This window comes from Numida meleagris, chromosome 1 (genome assembly GCF_002078875.1).
Source record: "Numida meleagris isolate 19003 breed g44 Domestic line chromosome 1, NumMel1.0, whole genome shotgun sequence".
Classification (NCBI taxonomy): domain Eukaryota; kingdom Metazoa; phylum Chordata; class Aves; order Galliformes; family Numididae; genus Numida; species Numida meleagris.
In genome coordinates this window covers 188,353,175-188,369,558 of record NC_034409.1, presented here as the reverse complement: position 1 = coordinate 188,369,558, position 16,384 = coordinate 188,353,175, and the positions used below count along the sequence as shown (strand labels likewise).

Below are 16,384 nucleotides of genomic sequence, written 5' to 3'. Positions count from 1 at the left end.
GTGGGGGGAAGGGCATAAAACCAAAAAGAACTAACTAATCTAGCAGTGAAGTTTTTAACTGATGTAACAAAAAAAGGTACAATGTTGCATATTTAAAAAACCAGGGCTGTTTCCTAGGAAAGTTGTGTACATTTTTTTTAAGTCTTTAGCACTTGAATTTTGGCATTTGAATTAATATAGGTACGTGAAATGGAATTCTTCAAATTGTGTCATATCTCACCGACCTAAGGCTTTGAAACCTTTATAAATACATTCGTGTTGGACTACAGCTTCATAAGCCACTTCTGCATGTCCATTTTCTCATTCACTCTCCATAGGCAGGGCATAAAATCATTGGTTTAGGCTGTGAGGGACCTCAGTGTCTGCTGATCAACCCCCTTCTTTGACCACGGTACACAGAAGATGATCTGCTTCCTTATGGGTTCCAGTGCCTGACCGCTTTCATTTAAGATCCTTTCCTTTCTTCTTGAGAATTTCCCTTGCTGCAGTGTCTGCTGCCTATCGTACTTCTGCTATTAACCACCCAAAAATGTCTGACGGAAGGTGCTGCTTATATTCCCTCCCACATCCCTTTGTCTTCTCTCCTGCTGATGGAATAAGCCCGCATCCTTCAGCTCTGGCTGTCCTGCTGCACTTTGGGCTGTCTCCACCTACACCCGTGGACGTGGCTGTACATCAGTTGCTGCTGAAGGTTTTCCCCCAAGCAGCTGTCCCACTCAGGGCTTAAGTGCTTGCTCCATCCTGCTGTATCTGTGCTGTGCTTCTTATGCCACGGTTAGCATAAAAATGCCTGATCTAATTGAGTCCTAACTGTGCAAGTATTTCTTGACTGAATCAGCATTGCTCATGCAAATACTTTCAAAGAAGCTTTTAGATAGGTTTCAGAAGAGTTACATTGGTGATAAAGGTACTTAAGGGTATCAGGACGTACCAGGCTGCTAAGCATCTGTGCTGATGAAAGGCATCTTCCAAGTAAAACTTCCGTGCATCTGCTCAACCTGCCTTTTATATAGAAAGAAGCTTCTTATTTTGCTAGACATATTTTGTAGTAACAAGAGTTTTGAAAGGACTTTTCCCCTTGTTTGCATTTGCAAATTTATTTCCTTCCATTCATGGCTAGACTTGCCTATTTACTTCTGTTCTTGCCCGTTTTCTCGCAGTTGGCTGATAGTTCTCGTTCCTAATGTGCCTGCCCTCTCTTCCCCCACCCACCGAGTTCATTCATATGCTTTTCACATAGACACTCATCAGTGCTGTGAGGGATGGTTTGCTGCTGCTGTCACAAAGCCTGTTTTCTGTTATACGCGGTGACAGATACCAAAACATGATTTGAAAGCTGTTTTCTTTAGAAATGTTTCTACCAGTATAAAAAAAAATATCATCTAGAACAGATGTAATTTTTTAGCTTCTCAACGTAGCAGATTTTCAAGTGTCACCTCGTTGTGATTGACAATATAGCAAATATTGTGTTTAAGAACAGAAGTCCTCACATTCTAACCTTTGTGTGACACCTCTTAGGCCAAGGTGTATGACCTGATGTAGCGTGGTGCATGCCTTTGTATTTAACGTGCATTTCTGCCCGATAGACTCACACAGAACTGCTTACACTATTCCTTAGGTGGCGAGGATCAAGAAGCTGCAGGGCTTGGTTTTAATGACCAGCTCAGAGCGTATCTGTTGCTGAGTAATATCCTCACATTGTCTTAACGCCTAAAGTCATCATCCAATAATAGATAACCATGCCTTAAAAGTGAGGTCATGAATGCCTGTAGTCATCACAGTTTTACTTGTAGATCAAGGAATGGCTAATCTCTCCATCTCCATACATTTTGAATGTGGAAATCATTTCCTGCTTGCTTCCTTTAATTATTAAACTTGTAAATACCAGGTTTTTTCAGATCTGACTCTAGTAGTTCAGAGTTTACGGTAGGCGTGCGTTACCTGCTTGCGTCTGAAGACAGTCCTGTCTGACTTCAGTCATGGGTGATAGGAGTTTATTCATAGCAGAATAGAGAACTTCTGTCTTCAAAGATTAAACCTTTGAGTTCAGAATTATCTGGGAGCATTGTATCTGTGTTAAACCCTAGTAGGACTATAGGTTGGGCTTAAGCCTTGGGCCTTGTTAACCGTGGCCGTTCGTAGGACATCAAGTCTGAGCAAAAATAACTGTTTTATATGTGGGGTGGTGATAAGTAAAATGTCATCAGTACTTCTGTTGAACGAAGTAAAAGCTTGTATTTAGCACTACCAAGCTGTGTTGTATCATGTTTGAATATAAATAGTTGCTTCTGCTCTTGTTTCTGTAGCATTGTGATCTTAAGTCATCAACGTTTGAAACCAAGTTAATGGATTATTCCTTCTTATTATTGGCTGCATTATAAGCTTGGCTCCTCACGATACAGCTTTGACGCTAACAGATCTAGAAGACAGAAAGGATTACTTATTTTAACAACCATATGAGGATTCCTTAGATCTAAACCAGAAGTCCAGACAGAACAAAAATTGGATAGCTCTGTTGCAGCTACCCAGCCTCAGGTGCTTTGCTGCGCTTCTAACCATGTTTCTGGTTGCAACCAACTTTGATTTAGGTAAATTAATCTGTCAGCTTCTGCACTGTAGCTAGAGGCTCATTCTTAAATTTCACATTTCCTCAGTTGCTCTTTTAAAGGTGTTGATTGCATTGTATCAAGGCTGAGTAGTCTTTGAATTTATTAGTCACGTTGAACCAATGGCTAGAGGCGTTTACTGGTCCATTAAGAAGCCAGAAATGTGAAGCTTCATGTGTTACAATTAATTCCAGTCTTCCAGCAAAACTTCATTAAATAGTAACAAGTAAGAACTCTATTGCTCTTTAAAGCATTAGGTGCTTGAAGCTGGGAGTTGTTAGTCAGAGGTAGCACAAATTATTCTGGTGCTTCTGTTCTAGGACCTTGTAAGGCAACTGCAAAAACAATTGAGGACCTGGAATCTTGGCAGTGAAAAGGGTCGGATTTGTGTTAATGAGGTTCTAGTTGACTGCTTTTCAGACATGTTTTTTTTTTCTTCTTGGAAAGACGTTCAGTTTTCGTAGAAAATATTACTTTAGAAAGTGAATGCAGTGCTTTTTGTATTTCCCTGATTTTTCCTTCCCAGAACTGACAAAATTTTTATTATTGTTATTGCATTGCAGATTTAATCCAGTGCACGAATGAGATGAATGTGAACATCCCACAGCTGGCAGACAGTTTGTTTGAAAGAACTACCAACAGTAGCTGGGTGGTGGTCTTCAAATCTCTCATCACAACCCATCATCTAATGGTGTATGGAAATGAGGTAATGCAGAGAGTGTTAAGTCTGAGAACAGTTAAAGCTCTTTGTTTCTACAAGTGTCAGCTAATTCCACTAATTATTTTACTAAGGAAAGCATTGTTTCTGCCTAAAATCGCATGAATTTGGGTAGGGTGTATTGTATTTGTCTACTTCAAAGTATTTCTACTTCAGAGTTCATAATGCTTGAATCAAAACTGTATGTTGAGTGCTGGAGGTACCTTTTTTTTTGGAGGTGTTATTTTAATTACTGATGGTGACCATCACCATCAGTAATTAATCAGTAACCCTGCCTTCTGCAGCAGGGGGAAAACGTGTGCCTGTGGCTTTGAGTGTAGACAGTCAAGTAACATCAAATACTCTAGTACCACTAAATGAATAAAACACCAGCTTAAACAGAAAGGGATAACTTGTTTTGCTTCACAACTTGACTTCTTACGGGACCTTAGTTTTCAGAATGCCAAGCACAGTGACTGCTTGGATTTCCTGCATCTCAAAAAAAAAAAAGTTCCTTATCAGGCTTTCTTAGAAACATTGTAAGCATTGCTTGGTATTGCAAGCAGTCAGCATAACATAGTGGATGTGAGCTAGGGAGTTAAGGTGTAGCTTTAGGAAGTTACAAGTAGAACTTTGTAGAGAGGACCAAATTGTTTTTTGATCTGCATGAAGGTTCCTTCCATGTCCTGTAACTGACAGGGTAGTGAGGTTTAAGTTTTTTAAAACGTTCACTCATGCAAAAAAATACATATGTGCACACAGAAGTTTCTCTTGCAGGTTAGCTGCAGAGTATTTCTAGTCTCAGTGAAATATACTGAATCTATCCTTTGAAGCTAAGCGAGCCACAAGAGGGCAAACTTCTCATGTTGCCATTAAGCATCATTGTCGGGCTGACACTTTCCACAATAGTCTGCAATTCTGCTGTGCTTGCTTTTGGAGTCTTAAGTTTCATGCTGGTACCAATACACTTCACAGGAACTTGAGGTGCCGTAGTCTGAAATACTTGCCATTCCAAAACTAAAACTGCCAAACAAATGTTGAGAGCCAAATGTACTGCAGAAGTAACGACACTAAGAGCGCTTCTCAAGAAGAAACTTTTCACAGCTAGAAATAGCACTTGGACAGTAAACCTGGAAATGATCAAATGGTTACGGAAATATCTAGAAGATTGTCAAGAATCTGTAAATCACTCTGTAAAAATTGAGAAACGTTTGATCCTCCAGCTTTCACTTAATTCATTCGACAGAGTACTAAGTGCATTACCCTTCTCTGGTCTTTTTTTTTCTATTCATGCTAATGAAAATAATGTAGGACACGTTCTGTTAATCAGAACTATTTCTCTTCTGTCACAACGTTATCGCAAGTGGATGGTTGTCTGGTTTATATTTGTAGCCACTCTCTAGAGAGTGCTTCATAAGGCAAAATAATTTGTCCTACCGACTTAAATCTGCTGCCAGCAACCTGAAATGCCTTCTGAAAGATGTCACATCATTCATTTTGTGGAACAGTTCGGAACTGCGTTTAACTCATGGGAGATATGCGAAGCGTGGTGCTGTGATGTTAATGCTTCTTATGGATTCTTATGTTTATTTAATGTTTATTTCATAAGCAAATTAACCTTTGTCACCTGATTTCGGTGTGTAAGCTAAGTACTGTTTAACCACGTGCTGAGTGAAATTACATGACAGATTGGTAAAATGAAATGAACTTTTAAAATGGAAATTAGTGCAATAATTGTGAACATGTAGAACAATAATGTATTTGGTGGGGAATTCTTTAGAAGCTTCTGATATATTATTCTGGCTGAAGTGAAGTCTTTCAGGCTTCGTATTACAGTTCAGCTGAGTTTTTGTAATAGTTTGCAGACTTGAAATAAATGGCAAAGCCTAAAAACTGAATTTTTTTTGTATTCAGTAACGAGAGCTTCTGTCAGTGTTACCTCAGTTCCAGTCTGGGGTCAGCGTGCTAAAAGATTTCAAATTGTTCTTTCCATCCAGCGCTTCATCCAGTATCTGGCGTCCAGAAACACGTTGTTTAATTTGAGCAACTTCCTAGACAAAAGTGGATTGCAAGGTAAGGTGTCATTTTCATTAAATAGAAGTAGTGTAGTAGTGTGCTGGCAAATACAACTCAGTAATTTTGTCACTGGAGAAGTAATTATTGTGTATTTTAGCTCAGACTGCTGTTCTTAATTTAGAATGCTGTTATGTTGTGATAAAAGTTACGTGTTGGAGGAATTTGTTTTGGGAATCTTTTCTAAAGAAGGCTCGCTGTAAATGCTTCTAAATTCCTTAGTTACACAGATCTGAGTTGTTATTCCTGCAAATTCTGAGAAGATTTCTTCATTTGAAGGGGGATATTTTGATGATTACATTTCTAAGTGCATCACGGTTGCGTGCAGTATGCGAGCGAGACACGCTGACTTAACACAAACAGAGCAGATGTATTTCAGAATTGTTCAAAGATTGTCCCACCCATCTTTGAGACTAATGCTGTAGGTAAAGAAGCTTTTACTCAGCTCAGATTTTTCAGCTGAGATGTTCTTTATTGTTGCACTGCAGTTCTGATCGTGCATGTCGTCGCCTCTCTATTTTCCTTTTTTTCTGAGATGGTTTCCTTCCTTCTGCATTGTTTTTTGTATAGCTGGTTGTAATTTTTCTCCAGGTGTTCTAAAACAGGTGTACTGGGTGCTTTCATGGAGACAGCAGCCTTCTCAGTGACAGCCCAAGGTCTACCAAATTGAATAATTTTGTTGATTTATTTGCTGAATACAGTGACATGCGCTGTTCTTGGTAATACAGGCAAGCTAACCATACAAATCCAGGCAAAAATACAATGATGCTGTCTTTAGTGTCTTGCACTTTGAGAGTAAATGAATTGACTAGGTAAGTAATAAGCTTCTGAAACTTCTTTTTAAATATTTTTTAGGCTATGACATGTCAACATTTATCAGGCGGTATAGCAGGTACCTGAATGAAAAGGCAGTTTCCTACAGACAGGTGGCTTTTGACTTCACAAAAGTAAAAAGAGGGTAAGAGCTGCTTTTAGTTTCGATTACATTAAGGTTTTTGTCTTCCTTTTGTAGTTGAAGTGAGAAATATCAGCATTGGTTACATGTCAGTGCCGTGTGCTTAAAAAATATTAATGAAGTCGCTTAGTAACATCTGGTTTTCTCACTTAGGTATGTCCCATGACACACACAGGAACAGAATATTTGACTTGAGTTACTGTAACATCACTTGTTGTAAACTTGGAGTTTAATGTATAGAAATGGAAAAAGTTTGTGTCAAATACATCAGTAGTGAGTGCCATCAAGAGAAACCAGTCACTTGAGACTGGGTACCCATACAAAATGTAAAATCACAGTGCAGAGCACCAGTGATCAGGTAACTTAAACTACTGATTAATCCTACTGATTAGGAGATGTCCATCAGGAGTGCCAGAGAAGGTGGACTGGTGATGGCTGAACATCTTCCATCTTTGTTCATTATCTCTGTACACGGCGTTTTTTAAAGTTTAAAAACATAGTTTTACATTTCAGCATCCTTTATCATCCACAGGCAGTGCAGCAACTTAGTGTTGCTAAAACTTTAATTCACCCACAGGAATCTCCATTTAAAACTGTTAAGTGGGGGTTTATCACAGTATGGACTGCACAGTGCTCCCTTGCAACGCCATCCAAATCCCTTACGCCTCATTAAAACAAAAGAGTCTGCAGTATTAGCTTGTAATGATAATCCCCATATTCCTATTACTCTTTTTGCATTCAGAGGTGGTGGGATGCAAAACTCTTAGTCTTTTCCACACACCAGGTGTGTGTGTGGTCTGGTAGCTGCAGTATAGGTACTCCAGATACACCAGAGATGTGCAGTTCTTTTGTAGTCAGGTGCTTTTAAGCCTCCAGCAGCACGTGCCTGAGGGTTCCTCCAGGAGCAGCACAAATAACTGTTTTGGAGCAGCAATCTGCTGGTTCCCCACCTCGGCCTTTTTCAGGGCTCTGCACGCATGCCCTGTCACACAAGGTTTATTGCAGTTGCTGTTGGCTGTCAGGAGGGAGAATGCTGCTTGAGGAGAAAGCTGAAAACAGCCAGCTCCCTGCTGCCTTCCAGATTGGAGAGCAGCCATGGCCTTTTCTGTGCAGATGCCCTGGGAGACTTGTGCTTCCAGGAAACATTTGGTTTGCCCTGTGCGTGCAGAGGATCTATAAGGCTGTCTGAGTTGTCTTACAGACAGCAGTTGTTTGTTGTCACTGAGGTGATTTAATCTCTTCTTTGTTGTTTTTTTTTGGATATTTTATAATCTTTCAATGCGTTTTATTAAATGCATAGTGAAATAAGTCTACCCTGAGCAATTATTAAAGGACCAAATACTCATAGTTTGCCATTAAAAGCAAGTATCATGTAGTCTCTGTAATCCATCTGTAGAAGGTTGAAATCATTGTACCTTGTTTGGCTTTCTTATTGCTCTCAGTTGAAAATAATCTACACTGAGATGAAATAATAATCAGGTGATTGGAAAAAGCATAGGCAAAAACAAACTTCAGAAAAAAAACTTCAGTGTTTTTTTACTTGATGTATCTTAATTGAGATTTCTTAAATATCACTTTCATTCCCTTGGAGTAATTTACCTTGGAGTTGTGTTTTGGTTCAAAACTATTGCTCTTGCAACACTGCAGTTATTACAGTTGTATTGGCTAGACAGCATTCTTGAACATCAAATGTCTGCTTTGTGTGACCGTACGAATTTAAGTATTTTCACTGACCTGCTTTATTTTCTGCATTCTGTTTCTCAGTAATAATTGCCTTCAAATTCACTTGAAGATTTTTCTTTTGTTTCGCTCAACAGGGCCGATGGAGTAATGAGAACAATGAGCACAGAAAAACTCCTCAAAACTGTACCCATTATACAGAACCAAATGGATGCGCTGCTTGATTTCAACGTAAGCTTAGCAATGCGTGCACATCCAACGCACTGCATTTGTTGTGAAAGGCTGTAACTTGTGTCAAGGTTAAAGATCTTGAACTTGCCTCTGTGTTCTTCGTTTGTGTGTTTTCTCTGCAGTGCCTGAAGAGCAAAATGTATTTTATTAAATCTCGTGAAAGCAGGGAGAAATGATGCTCGGTGCAAGAGAATCCATTGTCCTAAAAAAGTGTTATTAATCACATACACTACGTAATACTTGTTTGTACATGCAAAAGCTGATGATTTCTGCCCTGTGTCTTTTTAGCTGCGTTAGTTAACGTTAACATTAACATTAGTTAACAAGAATACTTGCCAAAATGATAGAATTTTTTTTCTGCTGAGAAATGCTGTTTTGATTTACTCTTCTGCTGTCTTCTATTAATAGCCAATGAGGAAGCATGACTTTGGATAGAATACTGAAGTTCAGCTGAGTTTTCCAATAAGGGATCGATTCAGTCAAATTAACTTTTTCTCTGATCTTCCTAGGTCAATAGCAATGAACTTACAAATGGTGTAATTAATGCTGCCTTCATGCTTCTCTTCAAAGATGCCATTAGACTGTTTGCGGCATATAACGAAGGGATTATTAACCTCTTGGGTAAATAAAACTGCTTTCTGCAATGCTTAATTTTTTTCTGGGGGGGGAGCTCAGTAAACCATTGCAAGTATCTGCTCTTTTTAAAGAAACTGAAACAGCCTTATTGTAGAACACCAAAATATTACAGATTTCCCCAAGTCATTGCGTTATATGGAGGGATCAGGAAGTTTCTGAAAGAAAAGTCTACTCAAGATTTTCTTATTAAAATACTGTTTTTCTTTGTCTTAAACTGCTTGGCAAATACAAGCCATGATATCAGTGGCTTTTCTTTTAGAAATGCGATCCTGTTTTGTTTATTTTTTAATGACGTAGGTTATCATCAGTTACAAACCTGTAGTCACAATATTGCTCATTGCTTGGCTTCTGAAGCTTTAGAATTGTTTGGTTGTAATCATTTGTTGGCTTATATTTCAAGAGAGTGTCACGTGTTTAGGGGAAATTGATTTCCTGCTTCAGGTTCTTTCACTGGAGATACAAGGGACCCTGTCTAGAAATAATTAAGCTGAAAGCAGTGTGCTGATTTGCTTGTTCTTGAGTTCTGTGATTGGATCTAGCTATCTGATTGCTGTCACATTGCTTGGAAAGTGGAAAGTAAAACCCAGAATTAGCCAGTGAAGGACAGTCAAGCTTCCAGTCTCAAGTCACAGACTAGTTCTTTTCTCTTAGTAATAGGAACTTGCATGCAGTTGCTTCGATTCATGTTTTGACTGAAGCTCAATGTAGAAACAAGCCTGAAAGCACCATTTCAAGAAGGTGGGGTAGAAGCCTCCACTTCCAGCACCAGTGTTTGGCAGTCTGTTGCATGCCACTGTTGTAGACAACCCTATTAAAAGAAAAAGCATCAGTCTTACAGAAAATACCAACATCTTGCCTGATAGCTGGCTGCTGGTACTGAGTAAACTTGTGATTGTCATACCACAAAATTGCCTTTTCTTCCCACAAGGAAGGTGACCTATTCTTAGACCTGACTATCCCCTTCAGGGTACTCCAGGTACAATGTGGGAGATCTAGTACTTGCCAGGTAAGGTGAACTGCGTGCAGGTGATCACTAGTTCAAGTTCAGTGGAGCTTTTGTCATTTGGTATGAGTTAGGCGTAGTGACTTCTGCAGTTAAGATGGCAAAACAAATCTGCAGGCTGTTTCTGTTTGCCTTGTTTTGTATGCTTCTACTCTGAGATACGCATGGGAACAATGCAGGCTGTGTGATTCCTTACTTAATGTGCGTGTTCTTCCTGCTTTTAGAAAAGTACTTTGATATGAAAAAGAACCAGTGTAAAGAAGGCCTTGATATATATAAGAAGTTCCTCACTAGAATGACACGGATCTCAGAGTTCCTCAAAGTTGCAGAGGTAACCCATGTTCAGCCAAACTGTACCCTCTATTTGAAGGAGCTTATTTCCTCATAAAGCAAATACTGCTTCCTTTCAGCTGAATTTCACTCCTGTCATCTCACAGTCTCTGTCCTTGTGATTAGATCTGAGGACTAGTGAAAAACCTGACTGCAAAGTACTTGGGTTGTGGATGCCCCATCCCTGGAGGCATTCAAAGCCAGGCTGGATGTGGCTCTGGGCAGCCTGGTCTAGTGGATGGCAACCCTGCACTCAGCAGGGGGGGTTGAAACTTGATATCTTCGAGGTCCTTTTCAACCCAGGCCATTCTATGATTCTATGATGATGATTGTACATTTGTACATTCTCCTTAAGCAAAAGATAAATGAGCATTTTCCAACTTTGTTAGTTTCATAATATTGGCAGCAGTCTTTGATCTATTACTTTGTATGTATTCTAGCTTGTCAAGTTTGAACTGAAATAAATTTAACGAATAAGAAATTGAGATAAGCGTGTTTATCTTTTATAGTTAACTCATAGAGAGAAAAACCAGTTACCTTGTAAAATAGTTTTTAATGCAGTCTGCATTCTGAAGCATTGTTGGATTAAGAGTCTTGGTTTTGACATGCTTCTGCTCTTGTTTTGCTTTTCTTTATTATTCATAACTCTTGAAAAAAGCTAAGCTGTAACGCTTGTAGTTTGTCCTTCCAGTTGGTAAGAGCATGAATCTTCCTCCTGTGAGTGCACGTACATCGTGCTGCAGACCATTGTTTGATGTACGTTATAGAAAACAGCTTTAGCTTTTATGGAAAGCTGCTTCTAAAACCTTTGAAGGTGCTTTATTTTAGCAATTGCATCTCTGTATCACTAGGATCTGAGAGCTTACCCCGTAATTTATGGGAAAGGCAATGTCTCCAGCCTTACAATTCTAAAATACTTCATTCTCATTCAGCTTTGTTTCCAAGGTTGTATGTGTTTAAAAAAAAAAAAAATCCCTAATACACCTGCTTCAAATGTGTACGCATTAAACAAAAGACTTCACTATAACCAACAACTACAGGATTCAGATGATCAAAATTTAAACTGTATATGGAGTTATGCTTTTTATTTGACTTCATTTTAATGTTCTTTGCTTTTTGAGCATCGCTGCCTTTACCAAATGCAAACAAGTTCTAAAGCTTATTTGTTCTATTACAGCAAGTTGGAATTGACAGAGGAGACATACCAGATCTTTCCCAGGTAGATAAACCTATTATGTATTTGTCATTACATGTCAGTTTTGATATTGCATAATCAGAAGAACTTGGCATTATAGCATTCACTTACGCTTTCTTCTGTATGTTGTCACCAAGTTATTTCCAAGTTTGATTAAATCCAACCCCTGTCAGAGCCTGGCTTTCGTTTGCTATGATGCTATTGTAAAACATTAGAGGCCATTTATTTCATACTCTAATTGAGTTTTGTGACAACATAATTTCCATCATGCTTGAAAACACAATTTGTCTTTGCAAGTTCACATAATGAAGCTTTTACATGATGTTACAAGGCTACAGTTCTTAGCAAGCTTGCTTTTGGCTACAAGCCCACTGAAATAATTTGTGATGGTTTGCAGAGCATGCACACAGAAAGACTTCAGGTGCAGTTTCCTTAGTCTCTAGAAATCCTGACTGCTTCTGATTCTGTTTGCTGTTTCCCACCTGTTAATTCTAACATCCCTTGACATATTTCAGCACTTACTGGTGAGTCATTTTGACACGGTAAAAAAAAAAGTAGTGATGAGACAACCTCAGGTTATATTTAAGTAATTAAATATCTATTGGATGCCAAGATGCGATATAAGTATTTAAAGTTGTACTAGTTGCCTTACAATTGTATTCTCTGGAAGTCTCACCTACTGACATGCTTTACCTTAGGTTTTTTTCCTGTCTTTTCCCTGTTGTCTCTTTATAGGCACCGAGTAGCCTTCTTGATGCTTTGGAGCAACATTTAGCTTCTCTAGAAGGAAAGAAAATCAAAGATTCCACAGCTGCAAGCAGGTGCTTATGCTCTTATCCTTTACAATTTAAAAAAAAAAAAGTTGACGCCAATTTTAAATTCATTATTTTGAGATTAGATGATAAAGATTTGTGTGGGTTTTGTTGAAGTGAAGGTTGCATTAGTAACAGTAGAAGAGAGAGTTATGTCTTGCTGAGTACTTCAGACAGTTTCTTCCAGGTCAACAGAACTAGAATCTGAGGAGCTGCTAAGACTTGCTCTAGGATCCCTCCTCTAGCAGTTCCACTTCTCGCATCTAATCTTGAACTTCTGATGAGAAGCAGTTTTTCTAATTTACCGCCTGTAAATCTTCATTTTCTGTTAATAATTAGGCCTCTGTAAGATATGCAGCATTTATTTATGAATGTCCTTAGACTCTTCCATCTCGGTTGTAATCCTTTCGTTTGTCAGAGGCAAGAAAATGTTTCCAGAAGTCCTTAAATTAAAAATGGTTGCTTAAAGTAATTGGAGATTAAGGCATTCACTGGTTTCCAAATGCTTGCTAAAACACAAAGTACAATCTAGAGAAATCCTCTAGGCAAATAACTTCATTATGTTTAAATAAAAGAAGCTTAGTGCTGGGGGATGGAGGGAGAAGTCATGCTAAGTTAGTAGTGTTTCTTTCTTGCATGCCCAGACAATAATACACAAATATTACTACAAAGAGAACATGTAAAATTTTAGGATTTCAGCACTGTTTTTCTAGCATTCTTGAGATTACTGTATTTTAGAAGGGAAGTGTTTGAATTAATTCATTTTGCACTTTTTTTAAGCTTGATGATAGATATTTTTCTCTGTGGTTCATTGGTTGCATTGACAGTTTCTTAACTAAATCTACTGAATTGGCCAACAGTTTGGATTTGGGTTTATGTTATCGGAGATTCTTGTGTATCTACACATAATGCGTGTTTGCTCTTTTCCCGTTGGCCTAAGATAAAAACTTCAAACTCATCACAGAAATTGATGCCTGAAGATGCACTGTATGCCCTTCATATAGTGCATCTTAGTGAAACTCATCACTGTGCGTTGTACGGTGATATAACCAGTCTTCTAAAGAATTCAGAGGCTGAGCAGGAGGGTGGATACAGGCAAAGTGTTCTTCACATGTTCCTATCACGTGTCACCTATCAACAGCCAGCTTTACTCTCGTCCAATTACTTTAGGGCTACCACCCTTTCCAATGCAGTTTCTTCCCTTGCAAGCACTGGCCTGTCTCTGACAAAAGTTGATGAAAGGGAAAAACAAGCTGCATTAGAGGAGGAACAGGCTCGCTTGAAAGCTTTAAAGGTAGGCATCTGCAACTTCTAACTCAAAACACTTTTTCTGTGCCCTTATTGATAGCTTGTTAAGGCTCCTGAAGGAGCAGAGCAAAAAGCCAAAGTTACACTGAATGCGTGGTGTTGTCGAAGTGCTGGAGGTGAAACCATATGTACGTATGCCGTGCAACTTGTGAAGGGTTTGTGAAGAAATGTTTCAGAAGGATTTGGGGCAGCAGTGTCTCCAGTAACGATCTTGCTTAACAAACTGACACTTCACCGTGTGAAATAACTAAAAATAAAATATTTAAGTTTTGTTTCACTTGCCTCCAAATTCATATGCACAAATGCTGTTTCTGGATTTCTTATGCCAGCTCACTTTTCCAACAGGAGCAACGTCTAAAAGAACTTGCAAAGAAACCTCATACCTCTTTAACAACCGCAGCTTCTCCTGTGTCAACTGCAGCAGGAAGCGTAATGACTACACCAGCCATTGATATCTTTTCTACTCCTAGCTCTTCAAACAGGTATGTTTCAATAATGTTGCTTCACTGTGAGCTGGGGTGCAGCCAGGGTATCATCTAAACTTCTGCAGAGAGTACATTGGAGAGGGTTGTTTGGGTGTAGAGTTGGTTAGTGATGGGAAATGGTTTGTGTAAAGCAGATAGGAAAGCACCCTGTTGCCATTAAAAAAAAAAAAGTGCAGAAAGTGTTTTCATCTTTCATTTGCAGAATAGTTTCTGAGGAGAGCTGCTTCAGGCCTTGTAGCCGTTGATAGGCTAGACAGACAGAGCTGTAAAAATACATGTGCCGTGCCCCTGAGGAACCTTACAAGTTCATTCACAAAAAGTCAAGTAATTCAGTACGGGAGGTCTTAAAAATAATGCAGAACTTAATGTTGCTTTTCTAGATGTTTAAAAGTTGAGTGGTGAGAAACATTCTTGATAGATTTTCAGAAAAAGGAAAGCCTGAAACAGGGTTGGAAGGAAAAGAGGCAGGTTCTGAAGTCTGGAGTTGTATCTGGAACATCTGTCTGCAAGAACTTGCAAAGACAGTGTAAGAGGACTTACTGCTCATTAATCCTGATTACTGACTAGCAGGAACTGCACGCGTAAAGACGTGAGCTTCATTCTGTAAATATTTGTCAAATAAAATGGTAGCAGAGTGCTTCCGTGAGGACAGAAAAAAGGAAATAGCTCCCCAGAGGCATATTTTGCTTTGGATTTGATCGTAGAATCATAAAATGTCTTGGGTTGAAAGGGGCCTTCAAGACCATCCAGCTCCAACCCTGTGCTGTCGGCAGGGTTGTCACCTACCTGATCAGGCTGCCCAGAGCCCAATCCCACCTGGCCTTGAACACTTCTGACACTTCCAGTTTCTTCTCTGGGCAACTTGTGCCAGTGCCTCGCCACCCTCTCTGTGAAAAATTCCCTTCTAATATTAATCTCCCCCTTGTCCTATCCCTATGGGACCACTTAAACTGCCGGTCTCCTTCCTGTTTTTAAGCTCCCTTCAGATACTGGCAGGTCACAGTGAGGCTTTCCTGGAACGTTCTCTACTTCAGGCTGGACAGACCTAGCTCCCTCAGCCTTTCTTTACGGGTGAGGTGCTCCATCCCTCTGATCATCTTCATGGCCCTCTGGGCTCACTCCAGCAGCTCCATAATCTTCTTGCATTGGCAGCCCCAGGCGTGGGTGCATTACTCTGGATGGGGCTTCATGAGTGCAGAGCAGGGGGGGCTGGTCACCTCCCTCATCCTTCTGGCCACCCCTCTTGGTGCAGCTCAGCATACAGTTGGCCTTTGGGACTGCAAGCACTCACTGCTGACTCACAGATCCTAAACCTAAAGAAGGATTGCTTAGTTCCATTAGAATTCATGCAAGAATCTACTTGTCCCCTTTTACTCCTTGCTGTTATTTAAAAGGAGTCAGTGCTTATGCAGCCATCTTTCCCCACTAGAAAACTCTTGTAGGAAGTTACTTTGTCTTTTATGAAGAAAACAGCTGAATCATGTGTAAGGAACTAGAGAATCTGTCAGTGTTGATAATTGAAAAGCTTCCTTGCAGATTGTTTAAATAGCTTAGGGACTGAAATATTTGAAATAGCAGTATGCATTGAATTAGAAACTTTGAATGCCTGGTCTTCCTTCTTACAAGGTCTGAAACAAAAACATTTGATGAAAGCTTCTTCAAATGGCTAGAAATGCTTCATGCTGGAGACAAGAGCATTTTCTTTTGAAGAACAAATGCTAGTTTGTCTTTTGTTTAAATTCAGTTGCTGGCAGTATTACTGCAGTGAGCAAAGAACAGATTGTGCAGCAGAAGCTGCCACGAAGTGGATTTGTTGGATTGCAAGTTCAGTTGCTTGCTACTAGATGGAATGTTTCTGATTAATCCCTATCGTTAACTTGAGCAATCTTTACTTGAAAATTGTTTTGACTCTTCACGTTACAGGGCTGTGCTGGACAGAACTACTTCTTAATAGGAGCAGTGGTAGCAAAACATGATTTCTTGATCTCCACTGAAATGAAATAATAAAAACTGAATTGCACAGTCAGCTGAGTCAGCAAGAGGATAGGCAGAAATCTAGGATGTCCGTTCAGCCTTTAAGCTCTGTGCCAGTCTGATTTCAAGCAATCCATGGATGCCCTGATGTCTCAGCATCTGTCCGTAGCCGTATGTGCCAAACTTGGTTCATTTCACATGCTGGAAAGCTCTTGGTGAACACCAGTGCTCCAGTTCTCTTTATTTTGCATGAGGAATTTGGAGTATGAAGTGACTTCTTTACTAGATGATGTTTTATTGTCCCCGTTACTCTTGAAGTCATTGCAGAAGCTGTACTTAAGACTTCACTCTTAATCTCCATATGTTCTTGGATCTCTGTTTAGTTTTGAGTAGTCCAGT

At 39.5% G+C, this 16,384-nt stretch overlaps 1 protein-coding gene across 3 annotated transcripts in view; it reads left to right on the top strand.

Moving 5' to 3' along the window:
- Positions 1-16,384, top strand: part of PICALM (phosphatidylinositol binding clathrin assembly protein) — a 63,311-nt gene that overhangs the window by 23,632 nt on the left and 23,295 nt on the right. For all 3 annotated transcript variants that reach the window (XM_021382775.1, XM_021382766.1, XM_021382757.1), the window contains exons 2-11: positions 3,170-3,312; positions 5,301-5,376; positions 6,232-6,334; positions 8,149-8,242; positions 8,752-8,863; positions 10,106-10,212; positions 11,389-11,430; positions 12,142-12,227; positions 13,389-13,512; positions 13,872-14,008. In XM_021382775.1, the coding sequence (XP_021238450.1) occupies positions 3,170-3,312; positions 5,301-5,376; positions 6,232-6,334; positions 8,149-8,242; positions 8,752-8,863; positions 10,106-10,212; positions 11,389-11,430; positions 12,142-12,227; positions 13,389-13,512; positions 13,872-14,008 (1,024 nt within the window). The remainder of the gene's footprint in view (positions 1-3,169; positions 3,313-5,300; positions 5,377-6,231; positions 6,335-8,148; positions 8,243-8,751; positions 8,864-10,105; positions 10,213-11,388; positions 11,431-12,141; positions 12,228-13,388; positions 13,513-13,871; positions 14,009-16,384) is intronic.